General features: G+C 33.2%; 1 protein-coding gene across 2 annotated transcripts; it reads left to right on the top strand.

Annotated features, from left to right (window-relative positions):
* Nucleotides 1-4,741: 4,741 nt before the first annotated feature.
* prrg1 (proline rich Gla (G-carboxyglutamic acid) 1) lies at nt 4,742-12,595 on the top strand. 2 transcript variants are annotated; one of them, XM_051116847.1, is made up of 4 exons: nt 4,742-4,823; nt 5,401-5,444; nt 5,884-6,044; nt 7,662-12,595. In XM_051116847.1, the coding sequence occupies exons 2-4, from the start codon at nt 5,435-5,437 to the stop codon at nt 8,133-8,135; spliced, it is 645 nt and encodes a 214-aa protein (XP_050972804.1). In that variant the 5' UTR covers nt 4,742-4,823; nt 5,401-5,434; the 3' UTR covers nt 8,136-12,595. The 2 variants fall into 2 exon arrangements, with proteins under 2 accessions (XP_050972804.1, XP_050972805.1); XM_051116848.1 differs by lacking the exon at nt 4,742-4,823 and adding an exon at nt 4,857-5,164.
* Nucleotides 12,596-13,309: the final 714 nt, after the last annotated feature.

Below are 13,309 nucleotides of genomic sequence, written 5' to 3'. Positions count from 1 at the left end.
TTGGGGTCAGTACATTTTTATTGTTTTTTTTTTTTTTTTTTTTTAAGAAATTAATACTTTTATTCACCAAGGATGTATTAAGTTAATAATTAAAAGTTTATTAAAAGTTAATAATAAATAATTTACATTGTTATAAAATATTTATATTTTGAATAAACACTGTACTTTTTAAAATTGTTATTCATGAAGAATCCTGAAAAAAAAAAATCACAAGTTCCAAAAAATATTTGGCAGCACAACTGTTGATATTATCCAACATTGATCATTCTAATAATAAATTCGCATATTAGAATGATTTCTGAAGGATCATGTGACACTTAAGACTGGAGTAACAGCTGATAAAAATTCAGCTACCGTTCAAAAGTTTGCTTGTGTATATCCCAGTAAGAATAACAACATGCAGTAAAAGGTAAAATTGTTTGCACAGTTTGTTCATAATTTAGGTAAAACATTAAAATAATATGTTGTTAGATGCTAGTTTGCAATATCAAGCAGCAAAAGGAGCTGTTTTGTACAGCTAAAATAGCTGGACGTGGATGAGACCGGAAGCCAGACCCAAAAAAATTTACAAATGACCCGCCCACTTTTACAGTAAGAAAATGGTGGATAAAAAAAAATGATAAACATGTGCCGGGAGATAACTGCAGTTTATTTATAAATAAAAAAAAAAGGTAATTGCATCTTTTGTATCTCCCAATTTTGACTATTTTACTTCCAATTAAGAGTTTAAATCTTGCAATTCTGACTTTTTTCTCAGAATTATAATATATAAACTCGCAATTGTGAGATAGTGAGATATACATTAAGATGTATAGAGTTTGTATCACGCAATTCTGAGGGGAAAAAGTCAGAATTGTGAGATAAAAATGAGCAATTAGCTTTTTTTTTCTTTTTTTTTTTTTTTTTTTTTTTTTTTTTTTTGTTTGTTTAGCGGCGGAAACTGACTTCCATAGTTAGAGTGTGTTAATAAGCCTATGCAACATGGAAGGGACTAACTTGACGTGTAAAAAGATTCGCTGAATCGTTTACTTAAGCGTTTTGAAGCGGACTGTTCAAAAGAATCGATTCGCGGAAATGAGTCGAACGTCCCGTCGCTGCCTCTCATCTGGTGTTTAGATGGTGGCATATTTCTCTCACATGTTTTTCCCTCATTTGCTCTTTTCTCCCATTCTCCCTCCATTTATCTGAGCTATGTGTTCTCACAAACACGCACATAGAGCAATGTGTTTTATTTCAAACAGATAATGAATTATCTTTCTCAGAATAATTAGACACACATACTTGAGTGCTGGGTTGCATGATATGCTATACAAACAAAGGGAAAATACTTAAATATTTCATCAAAAGATAAACTGGTGTATAAAGTAGGCTAGCCTGCTAAGACTCTTCATTTAAATATATTTATTAAGTTATTTCCTGCAAGTAGCTAAATTAGAGAAGCATGAATCATTGGATAAATTCACTTACATAAGTCAAAAGACAGATGAGTCAGTATCCTCCATTTAGTGTTGTATTAAGGTTATGGTCAACATTTGCATTTAGCCTGAAAAGCTGTACATTGTTAATAATTGGAAAGTCTGTCAACAAAGGACAGCTGAAATTTCATAACACAGCCAACAGCTTGGCCTTGCTCACAAAAGCCTCTAACAGAAAAAGAAACCAGCCTTAATACATTCTTTTCACATTCTTCCTTAACTCCACTGTGTAGTAACACAGCAAGATTGAACATCAAATTCTATTACTCTTTTTAATTCATCATGAAAAGCTTTTCTTCTGGGAACAATGATAAATAATTCATTTTGAATTAAAAAACGTTACAATGGTGTGTTTAACAGGTTAAAAATACTGGCTTGCCTTGAAGCTGAAGAATACATTCAGAATGCAACAGACTGGCAGTCTCTAGTTGCCTAAAGGCAATGCTTTTTCCCTGCAAAGACATAACCACATCTTTTTTTTTTATTATTATTATCAAGGGTTTTGTGAAAGAGACAGGAATAATAGAGAGAATAAGATACTGTATGTGTGTTGCGTTCTTTTGCCTGGTTCAGAAATTAATGTGTATTAATCTGATTTTCAAGGCCATTTTTGTTAGTGTTGCAATTGCATTTTTGTCTAACAATATAATCAAACATTAAAGCACACAATATCATAACACATTAAATGCTTAGCTAAAATACATGTTATAGAGCTCCCTATACTGCCTGTCAAGGTTAGATATATTTAAAAATCAAACTTGGCTTATATAGCTACATAACAGCATTCTCCTGTCAGTCAGTGAATACAGGTAATAGCTCTGGGTAGAATCTGACCTTTACAGAATATAAAAATGTGTTAGGACATCATTGGCCAAATGTGCTTTCTAGCAACTCTTAGAGCATCATTGATTGCCGATTCTAATCAGAGAGAGAAGAAAAAAGAACGCTATAACCCCCAAAAAGACATTATTCATGATAATAGTGCAACAAGACACAAATTGAGTTAGTGAATCCCTGTTGATTAATACACACATCAGAGCACATCGGTGAGATTACTGTGATAGCAGAACATGAGGGACAGGCCATCACTAAGCTTATGCTCATTATAACACATTCTTTATCTTTTGTCTTAATAACGTTTGTTTAAATTGAATTACTTTCTTAGTTTACTCTGTAGACTTATACATAATTAAATTTTCTTGTACTTTCTTTTAAACTTTTTATATTTCATTTTATTCATTGCTTTTAGGCTACTTGCTTATTTGTACATTTTTGTTTTACATTTATTTACACGATACGCCATTATGTGTACATATGTACAGTTTTTGCCTTGACAAAAAAAAAAAAAAAAAAAAAAAACCCACACAGTGAAATTTAGCCTAAATTAAAATTCACTTTTAAGAGAGCAAAGGGGGAAAAAAGGTGAGATGAAAAACAACAGTTAAAGGGGTCATCGGATGCTAAGTTCACTTTTACATGTTGTTTGAACATTAATGTGTGTTGGCAGTGTATGTACAAATCTACCCTATAATGATAAAAATCCATGCAGTTGTTTTTAATTAATCTGTAAAAATAATATCCCCTTTTCAAATCGAGCCATTCTCAGATGACTGTCAGTGTTATGTCACACCGACAGAGGCCGCTCCCACGATAGTTGATTGACATGAGCGTTTTACCTCAGATCAGCTGTAACAGTCCACCCTCTTTGTTTCGATGCCGGAGCAGGGATGTAAGTTAGACAAGAATATCTCTGATTGAGCGATTGAGGTGTTGTGTTGCTGGATGTAATAATGAACATAGTGGTCGTCATTTACTCCCGACATCTGAGCATCTGAAGCTGCAGTAGATTATGTTTGTTTGATGCAGTAGATTACGTCTGTGTTCGCGTGAATCATTCATGATCCACTTTCACTTACAGCAGAAGTGAATATAAGTCTTTGTGATTGCCTTTCCTAAAAATGTGCTAGTTAGCAAGTTTAGCGGCTAAACGCAGCTAAATGTGGCTAAAGTAAACAGGCTTGTCTCTCCACAGAGAGAAAGAGGGGCGGGGCGAGCAGAGCTCATTTGCATTTACAGCATTTTATTTTGGCAAGATAAAAAGGGTGTTGTTTTACACAACCATTGAGAATTTTTAACCAAAGTATATTATAGACTTTTTATTAAGACCCTAAAGAATCATATCAACTTGTGGAAAATGGGCATCCGATGACCCCTTTAAGACTGGAATAAACTTAATGTACACTACCAGTCAAAAGTTTTTGAACAGTAAGATTTTTAATGTATTTTAAAGAAGTCTCTTAAAGTCCTGCATTTATTTGATCCAAAGTACAACAAAAACAGTAATATTTTGAAATATTTTTACTATTTAAAATAACTGTTTTTTATTTGAATATATTTTAAATGTAATGTGATTTCATCGTGTGATTTCAAAGCTGAATTTTTAGAGTCATTACTCATTACATGATCCTTCAGAAATCATTCTAATATTATGATTTGCTGTTCAAAAAATATTTATTATTATTATGTCAAAAACAGCTGAGTAGACATTTTTCAGATTTCTTTGATGAATAGAAAGTTCAGAAGAACAGCATTTAGTTTGTAACATTAAATGTCATTATCATTAACATAATCATAAAACATAATCATCTTTTGATCAATTTAAATCATCCTTGCTAAAAAAAAACAATAAAAAAAAAAAAAACATTACACTAACTCCAAGCTTTTGAATGGTATAATGTATAATGTTACAAAAGCTTTTTATTTCAGATAAATGCTGAACTTTGGATCAAATGTACTTAACTGTTTTAAATATTGATAATAATACTAAAAATGTGTCTTAAACAGCAATTCAGCATATTAGAATGATTTCTGAAGGATCATCTGAAGACTGGAGTAATGAACATTGACAATATTTTCAATATATTTAAAATATATTCAAAGAGAAAACAGTTATTTTAAATATTACTGCTTTTGTTGTATTTTTGAATTTTTTTCAAATAAATGCAGGCTTGGTGAGCAAAAGAGACTTAAAAAAAACATTAAACATCTTACTGTTCAAAAACTTTTGACTGGCAGTGTAATCCCCCTTTTTTCATATTCACAGTATTTTCTGGCAATCCACTATTTCTTTAAAGCCGATATAAACATTACCAATTCTTTCCTGTCTCATATATCTTCAAAAAAGCATTTACAAAGGAACAAATCTTGTTCTGTAAGTACACCCACATCCCGCAACCCCCCAGTCAACGGCTTACTGTGTCCATTACTATCAAGGCTGCTGAGGGCGCAAGTGCGCATGCGCCAAATCAGGACATTGGGACTAACGGTGTACGCGTTTGGGTGGAGCGGGTAAACACAGTTTTGTATATTTTACTAATCTAACTTAAAGTTGCAGCCTTTTCTAATATTACATTCAAGACATATAGCTTGGGGGGCGTCGATGGTTAACTGTTACGTTAATTTCTGCCGTTTTTATATACAAAACCGCGTCGAAAAGCTTCAGTCGATAGTCATCACGTATAGGAACTGAATTAGCAACACAATTTTGTATTCATATTATTTTTTTTAACGACTCGAGGCGGCAGTTGTGCGTTTCTCTGTTATAAAATTACAGTCGTTTTGTGCTTGTCAAAAACGTAGCTGTTTTTATTCATGTGATGGAAATGGTTAACTGTGTCCTGGACATGCTAGTAAGCTAACAGCCTTTGAGCCATACAAAATGATTTATGTTTTTGGATAGATTTTTGCTCTTTATTGTGACTTAACATATGGACACTGCTCTGTAGTATTTTATGCTGAATTATATCGAGTATATGCTGTTGTTTTGACTTTGAAAAACTGAAAATGCATGAGCACAAGTGATATACTGTAACGTTAAATGGGTGGTCGTTGATTAAATCTGCTCGTATGTTATGTCGTTCCCAAGGTCCAGTTTCACTCACTGAAAAGCTGCAGGAATCATGGGAGCCGGTAAGTCTTTTTTTAATACTTTATTTTTGCCACACTCTATGATTATTTCATTTTCAAGGATGCCTTTTTGTGTTTTCTAACGTTGCTAAGATATGTAGTGGGTGTGTATAGTGAGCCAGCTTGCGATCTCATGGATGTCACGTAAAGGTGATGCATCTTGCTGTCAGTATTTTCCAATTAGTATTAGTCACAGATTATCAACAGGGGTCTTGGCCTACATAGTGCCTTTAATATTCAATCCATGCCTAATCAGATAATTATAGATCACAATATGGCATCTGTTTTATTTCTCCCACTCTCAGTGATGAGGAACAGTAGGCTACTCTTTCACAAGCTCTGTGTGCCCGGGAGGAACCGGCATTTCAAAGAAATCACTTTGTCGGTCATAGCCCCAGTCCTTGTTTCTGTGCTGTATGCTTATTGTTTGTATCTCCGTCAGTGTTCCTGCCAGCAGATACCGCGCACTCGGTGCTGCGGAGGCTCCCGAGAGCAAACTTCTTCTTGGAGGAGATGAAACAAGGGAACATCCAGCGAGAATGCAGGGAGGAAATCTGCAATTATGAAGAAGCCAGGGAGGCGTTTGAGAATGATGAGAAAACGGTGAGTTTGGGGTAGATGCGTGCTTATGTTTTACATGAACTTGAACATAACTTCCTCTCAGTCATTCCACGCTGTGGCATTTCCTCTTGTCAGGAAGTGAGCATTATCAACAGGAAAAGGCACAGTGGGTACACGTTTTCTCAGGATGGTTAATTATGAGTCATTCAGATTAAGAATGTTTGAGTTGTGCACTTGTGGGCGTTTACACAGTTTATACAAAACAACAGAACAATGATGAAGTCAGTATGTGATAACGTGTGCATTTGTTGAGCCCAGGGAAGGGGAGGATTTGGGGAAAAAAATATAATTGTGTTTTTTTTTTTTTTTTTTTTCTTCCTCTCTCTGATGAATGTGATTCAAAATAAATTACAAAAACATTACTACAAGTTTAATGTGCTTGTTTGTAGATATGCAAACATGCACATTTGTAACCCTGGACCACAAAACCAGTCGCATGGGTATACTGTATTTGTAACAAAAGCACATTGTATGGGTCAAAATTATTGATTTTTCTTTTATGCCAAAAATCATTAGGATATTAATTAAAAATCATGTTCCATGAAGATATTTTGTGAATTTCCTACTGTAAATATATCAAAACGTAATTTTTGATTAGTAATAATATGCATTGCTAAGAACTTCATTTGGACAACTTTAAAGGCGATTTTCTAAATATTTAAAATAATAATTTTTTTTTTTTTGCACCCCCAAATTCCAGATTTTCCTCCTATCCTAACAAACCATACCTTAATGCAAACCCTTTTTTGCAGAGTTCAGATGATGTATAAGTCTCATTTTCAAAAAATGTACCCTTATGATTTTGTGGTCCAAGGTCACATTTGTATATTCTTTTATAATAATTGTCAATTTAATTATTATTATTGTGATTTACTATTATTTGTACTAAATAAAAATATTAAATGAAATAAAGAAAACAATACAATAATAATTTCATTTTACAATAAAACTTTAAAATTACAAGAGTAATAAATATGGCGTTTATTTCTTAATTTTCAAACATTTTATTTTGGTGCAAAACCTCAAAGAGCCTTTCAGCTTCTCTTTTGTTGACAACTGCCAGTTTATAAGCATTTTATATTGCTAGTCATTATCACTAATTCAGTTTTATTCTGATTAATTCATTTAAATTAAAATTTGAATTATAATAACGTATGGAGCTGTAATCAAAACTATGTACAAAAACGATTACAAGTGCTTGCTGTTTTACCACCACAAGTGTTCATTTCTGTTGAAAACTGTGGTGATATGTACTTAATGGTATTTTGCGTCTTGGGAAAAAGTTCCCACAGGTGCGTTTTTGTCACCAGATCAGGTAGAAATTTCTATAGGTCTCATTTCAATCTGTTGTTCTTTCTGTCTTTCAACTTTTAGGATTTTTTTAAACTTCCTTCAAAATGTTTAAACAAGCCAAGATTAAGTTTTGTAAAGTGCACAGTCATTGCTTTGTGTTGGTGTGCAAGCCTTGGTGATTGGTCTTGATGTCACTGAAGAGGGTGTGGTTTTTGTTGTCAATACAAACGAGTTTGTTTTGCTTGTTATTTACATTTACACAGACAATGTCCTCATCTAACTGTTAATTTTTTTCCACCCTTACAGAGGCGATTCTGGGAAGAGTATCAGCGTGAGAGCAGTCCCAGACCTGGAGGACTGGAGTCCATCGCTGGTGGCGTTCATTCCCTGTACTTGATCTTACCCCTGCTGCTGGTTTTGCTGCTCATTGCTGCGGTTTCCATCACGGTTTGGAGGTGTCACTCACGCAAAAGATCCCAGCAGAGCCCTGCCATTGGGCGTCCACAAAGAGACACAACCCTATCAGTGGTGTCAATGGACCAGTGGGGTCGGGACTACCATCCTGACATCAGTCCTCACTCAGAGATCAGTGCCCACAGTAGCCCCGCCTACCCAGGTGCTGACCTCACACCTGGGCGGGGCAGTCGGGGAGACCCGCCCCCTTCATACGAGGAAGCTGTGGGCCATACAGATATACAGATTGAAACAGAGCCTCCACCACAATACGATGACATCATCAGTAACCACGGTAACACAGTTATTATCTCCCAGGGAAAGTGATGGATCTTCCAGGCATGTTATCCAGCCTCATGTAGGGATGCATTTTGATGACAATACACCGATACTGTAACCCTGTCATTCCTTATTCGCTGTGTCACCCTTCTGTTTTATCGGGAACATGCTTTGGCCGTTTATTTTTTTAGTACTAGAAGTATTTTTTTACAATGTCACTACTTTAATGACAGGCTTTTCAACTCCAACACTAGCAAAACAGCTTAACATCTTTACTTAATGTGAAAACAACTAATGCAACAACATTATTCTCAGTACTGTTAATCAGACATTGTTAAACATTGCTGTGATTTCAGAGATTTTTAAACTCATAACCGCATGAATCCTGATCCAAGCCCAAACCCAATGACGAAGTACTGTAATGTCAACAGCCATTCTTCCGAGTTAGTAGGTCCTATGAATCTTGGAAATAAACTGATCACTTGGTCAGTTGTGTCCTCTCATGGGATAATTTAAAGGGATAGTTCACCCAAAAATGAAAACTCTGTCATTAATTACTTGCCCTCATGTCGTTCCAAACCCACAAGACCTTCTTTCATCTGCAGAACACAAATTAAGATATTTTTGATGAAATCAGAGAGCTTTCTGACAATGGAACTATCACATTCAAATCTCAAAAAGGTAGTAAGGACATTGTTAAAATAGTTCAATGGTTTTATGAAGCTACGAGTACTTTTTGTGTGCAAAAAAAGAAAAATAGCAACTTCAACAATTTCAAAGAGAAGAAAAGAACACAAAGAAATAGAACAAGAAAGTATTCTCGTAGCTTCATAACATTACAGTTGAAACAATGATGTCACACGGACTATTTTAACTTGTCCTCACTACCTTTCTGGGCCTTGAACGTAGTAGTTTTTATAAAAAAAAATATCTTAATTTGTGTTATGAATATAAGCGAAAGTTTGGAACGACATGAATTCATGCCAGAATTTTCAATTTTGGGTGAACTATCCCTTTAAAACATTTGTAAATAATCAGATTCAGTGGGAAAATGCACAATATTTTCAGGAAGTTGTAAATTGTAATGTTTACTGACATTCTGTTCTTTAAGGTTCATTGTAACCTTTATCAATAGCCATCTAAGCTTAGGTTATCTCTATATAATTGCATAGACATCACTATGCACTGGACTCACAGCCTCAATGAAATATTGATATTGGGTTTATTTTCTTTTTCCACTAGTTGAGGTGTTAAACACTGTGTGTTAGATTTAGTTAGCATGTTGAAAACATTTCAGCTGAATGGATAACCGGTTAACAGTGTGAATTTGCTGATAATAGGTTGCTGATAACATTGACCAAACATTCTATCCCGATTTTATGTAGCATCTTGGTTGTTAATGCTGAATCAGCCTCAATGGGTACCATGGCAATGTATGTGAGGTTTTAAATCGTATTTACTTTTGGGAAAATACAATAGTGAAAGGAACAGTTTAGCCAAAAATGAAAATTTGCTGAAAATTTACTCACCCTCAGGCTATCCAAGATGTAGAGGAGTTTGTTTCTTCATTAGAACAGATTTGGAGAAATTTAGCATTACATCACTTGCTCACTAATAGATCATGTGCAGTGAATGGGTGCGGTCAGAATGAAAGTCAAAACAGCTGATAAAAACATTACAATAATTCACAAGTAATCCACACAACTTCAGTCCATCAGTAAACATCTTGTGCAGTGAAAAAATCATTAAGAAGTTTTAACTTTAAACCGTTGTTTCTGGCCAAAATAAAAAAAAAAATTGACAGCACCGATCCACTACAGTGGATCCATTGATGAGCAAATCATTAAGATCAAGAAACAAACTAATCTATGTCTTGTATGGATTGAGTGCAAGTAAATTTTCAGCAAATTTTCATTTTGGCTGAACTATTCCTTAAACTCTTTTATTGTGCAAGTGCGGTTTGAGGTTTGCCATTTTAGTCAAGCCACAGTGAGTTCGATGGCAAAACACGGTAGACTAAATGGTCTATGCAGCAGTGATTTCTTTTCTCTCTTTTCTCTCTTTTCTTTTCTCTAGCTTTGGAGCAATTTACGTGGTCACGGCCTTGTGAAATTTATTCTTATTGTGGCCAAGGTTTAAACGAGCATATTAAGCATCCCGAGCTGGGAATTCTAGGACAAGCAAGATGAATTGTCCATTGTGGAGGTAATTAATAAGGAGCAAGAAGCATGCTTTTTGTTTGTTGTGAGCTGTGTGCAGACTCTTTTAGATTTGTTTTAGGTTTTGTTTCTCTAACCTCTTAGAGAATGTTGAGAAGTAACAATTATGACTACCTTGACCATGCTGGTTGCTTTTAATTGAACTCTGGTATATTTTGAGTGTGTTGAAGGCTGTTTTCACATTTAGTGTGATTGTTTGAAACTGTAGTTAGATTCAACCCTTCTGCTTTCACACTGTAGTTTTGGGTCAGAATCGTGGTATGTTTGCATTTGCAATGCAAGTGCTAACGGCAACTGTGTTCCACTATAAATAGAGTATGCTACAAAGCATTACTCTTTCCTCACGACAAATGATTTTTCGGTAACACACTATCTTGACATCTTTATATATTATGAAGGTACACTACCAGTCAAAAGTTTTTGAACAGTATGATTTTTTTTTTTTTTAATGTTTATTTGACCCAAAGTACATCAAAAACAGTGTAATTTTGGAATATCTTTACTATTTAAAATAGTTGTTTTCTATTTGAATATATATTACAATGTGCTTTATTTCTGTGATTAAAGCTACATTTTCAGTATCATTATTCAAATTGTCAGTGTCACATGATCCTTCAGAAATCACACTAATATGCTGTTCAAGAAACATTTTTAGTATCAATATTTGAAACAGTTGAGTACATTTTATTGAGGATTCTTTGATGAAAAGATCAGCATTTATCTGAAATAAAAATCTTTTGTAACATTATACACTATACCAAATATATATATATATATATATATATATATATATATATATATATATATATATATATTTGAGGAAAGAAATTTTAGAAATTAATGCAAGGATGCTTTAAATTGATCAAAAGTTATGATAAAGACATTTATGTTACAAAAGATTTCTATTTCATATAAATGCTGTTCTTCTGAACTTTCTATTCATCAAAGAAACCTGAAAACATAATGCTTAGCTGTTTTTAACAATTATATATATATTTTTTTATTTGAGCAGCAAATCAGAATATTATACTGATTTCTGAAGAATCATGTAACTGGAGTAATGATGCTAAAAATTCAGTTTTGAAATCAGAATTAATTTACATTTTAAAAAATATATTTCAATAAAAAAGTTATTTTAAATAAAAAATATTTTACTGTTTTTGCTTTACTTTGGATCAAATAAATGTATGCTTGGTAAGCAGAAGAGACTTCTTTAAAAAAAGTTTAATATTTGCAGATTCCTTGTTACATCTCGATTTGCTTGTTTATCATGTGTTTTAATACATAATATTTTCAAAAGATGTAACAATGAATAGTCAAGTATTGTGGTTACAATTATTCATGAGATCATACAATGCATTTAAAGGTATGTGCTTCAGGTAAAGTGTTTCTTCAGACTGTTAAAAACATTTTGGATATTTGACACTAACTATCAGGTTGGGCTTGTCTGTGTGTTTAACAGCAAGCGGACACTGTTTACCTCATACCATTTATTTCTGGTTTCGAGTCTAGTTTTCACCTCAAGCCCAGCTGCACTAAACAAAAACCAAGAGAAAAACAGATTAGGATCAAATTATGGGAACAAGCCGTCCTAGTCCCTTAAAAATACTGAGGAAATGAGGAATGAATGAGGAAATATTCAGTATTAAATATCAGGAAAGTGTGTGTTTATGGGTATGTGCATATGGGTGGGTATGAGAAAAAAGAGACCTTAATGGAAAACAGGCAACGCATCTGTACTTATCCAGTAACTTTGAGTGAATGCACTTTTTTTTGGGGCACCGACTGCTCTTTGTAAAGGAATATTAACTGATGTGTAAAGGAATATTAATTGATGTGTAAGATGTGATGAATTATTAGAGAAGAAAAAAAGGCAAATGCTGTTTGGTTTTATCCTCTTGGCTTTCTTTATATTCTCAGTTCATCAACAATATGCTCAGCTGACATAAATATGCAATAAAATCCATCACCAGCACTAACTCAAGAAAGCTTTGTGAAAATCAAAACGGTCTTACTTTGCCTAAAATTGTTTGTTTTAAAGGTAATGTGAAATATGACTACCGTCATTTGAAGTACAGTCTGATGATGGTTGGCTGACTTTGACTGATGTTGCTGTACATTTGCAGGCTGATATTTCTGTGGTATATAAGAGTGATTGTGGTGGTGTTTATTGCTTAAGCCTTACTCAGAGATAGATAATGTGTATATATAAATGTATTAAGAACAAATTTAATTTTTTGTAATGATTGAGCTTGACTTTTATTTGTAATAAAAGTTTTTTGGCCCTCACTCCTCTTGTTCCACTGCTCATTATACAGTATTTAAAAAGAAAGAAAGAAATGCTTTTATACAGCAAGAACACACAAAATTGATCAAATGTGACAGTAAATACATATATGCTGTTGTAAATAATTTGTGTTTGAAAAATTTCAAGACTTTTAAACATTCTATTAATCAAATAATTCTAAAAAAATGTATCAGTTTCCATTAAAAATGCCAAATCATATTATAATGGTTAATGTTAGAAATAACTGCTGGAAATTCAGATTTGCAGTCACAGGAATAAATATTAATTTCAAAATATATTCAAACGAAAACAATTATTTTGAATTGTATTAACATTATTACGTGTTTTACTTATTTAAAATAAAAATCATCTTTTGAAATAAAAAATCTGACAAATCATAAATTGCAATGTTCCTTTTTGTATGTCAATATGTTCATAAAATTATAAATAATGTGTATATATACACACATACAGTCAAAAGTTTTTGAACAGTAAGATTTTTTTTAGTCTCTTCTGCTCACCAAGCCTGCATTTAATCCAAAATACAGCAAAAACAGTAATACTGTAAATACTGAAATATTTTTACTATTTAAAATAACCACTTTCTATTTTAATATATTTTAAAATGTAATTTATTCCTGTGACCAAAGCTAAATTTTCAGCATCATTACTCCAGTCTTCAGTGTCACATGATCCTTCAGAAATCATTCTAATAT

This window comes from Labeo rohita, chromosome 8, assembly GCF_022985175.1.
Source record: "Labeo rohita strain BAU-BD-2019 chromosome 8, IGBB_LRoh.1.0, whole genome shotgun sequence".
NCBI lineage: Eukaryota > Metazoa > Chordata > Actinopteri > Cypriniformes > Cyprinidae > Labeo > Labeo rohita.
The sequence above is the reverse complement of the archived record's forward strand: the minus strand, read 5'-3'. Positions and strand labels throughout refer to the sequence as shown.

Excerpts from the sequence above, each read along its gene's own strand:
- prrg1 (XM_051116847.1), top strand. Across the intron at positions 6,045-7,661 it reads TTGAGAATGATGAGAAAACG|AGGCGATTCTGGGAAGAGTA; the intron begins GTGAGTTTGGGG and ends CCACCCTTACAG.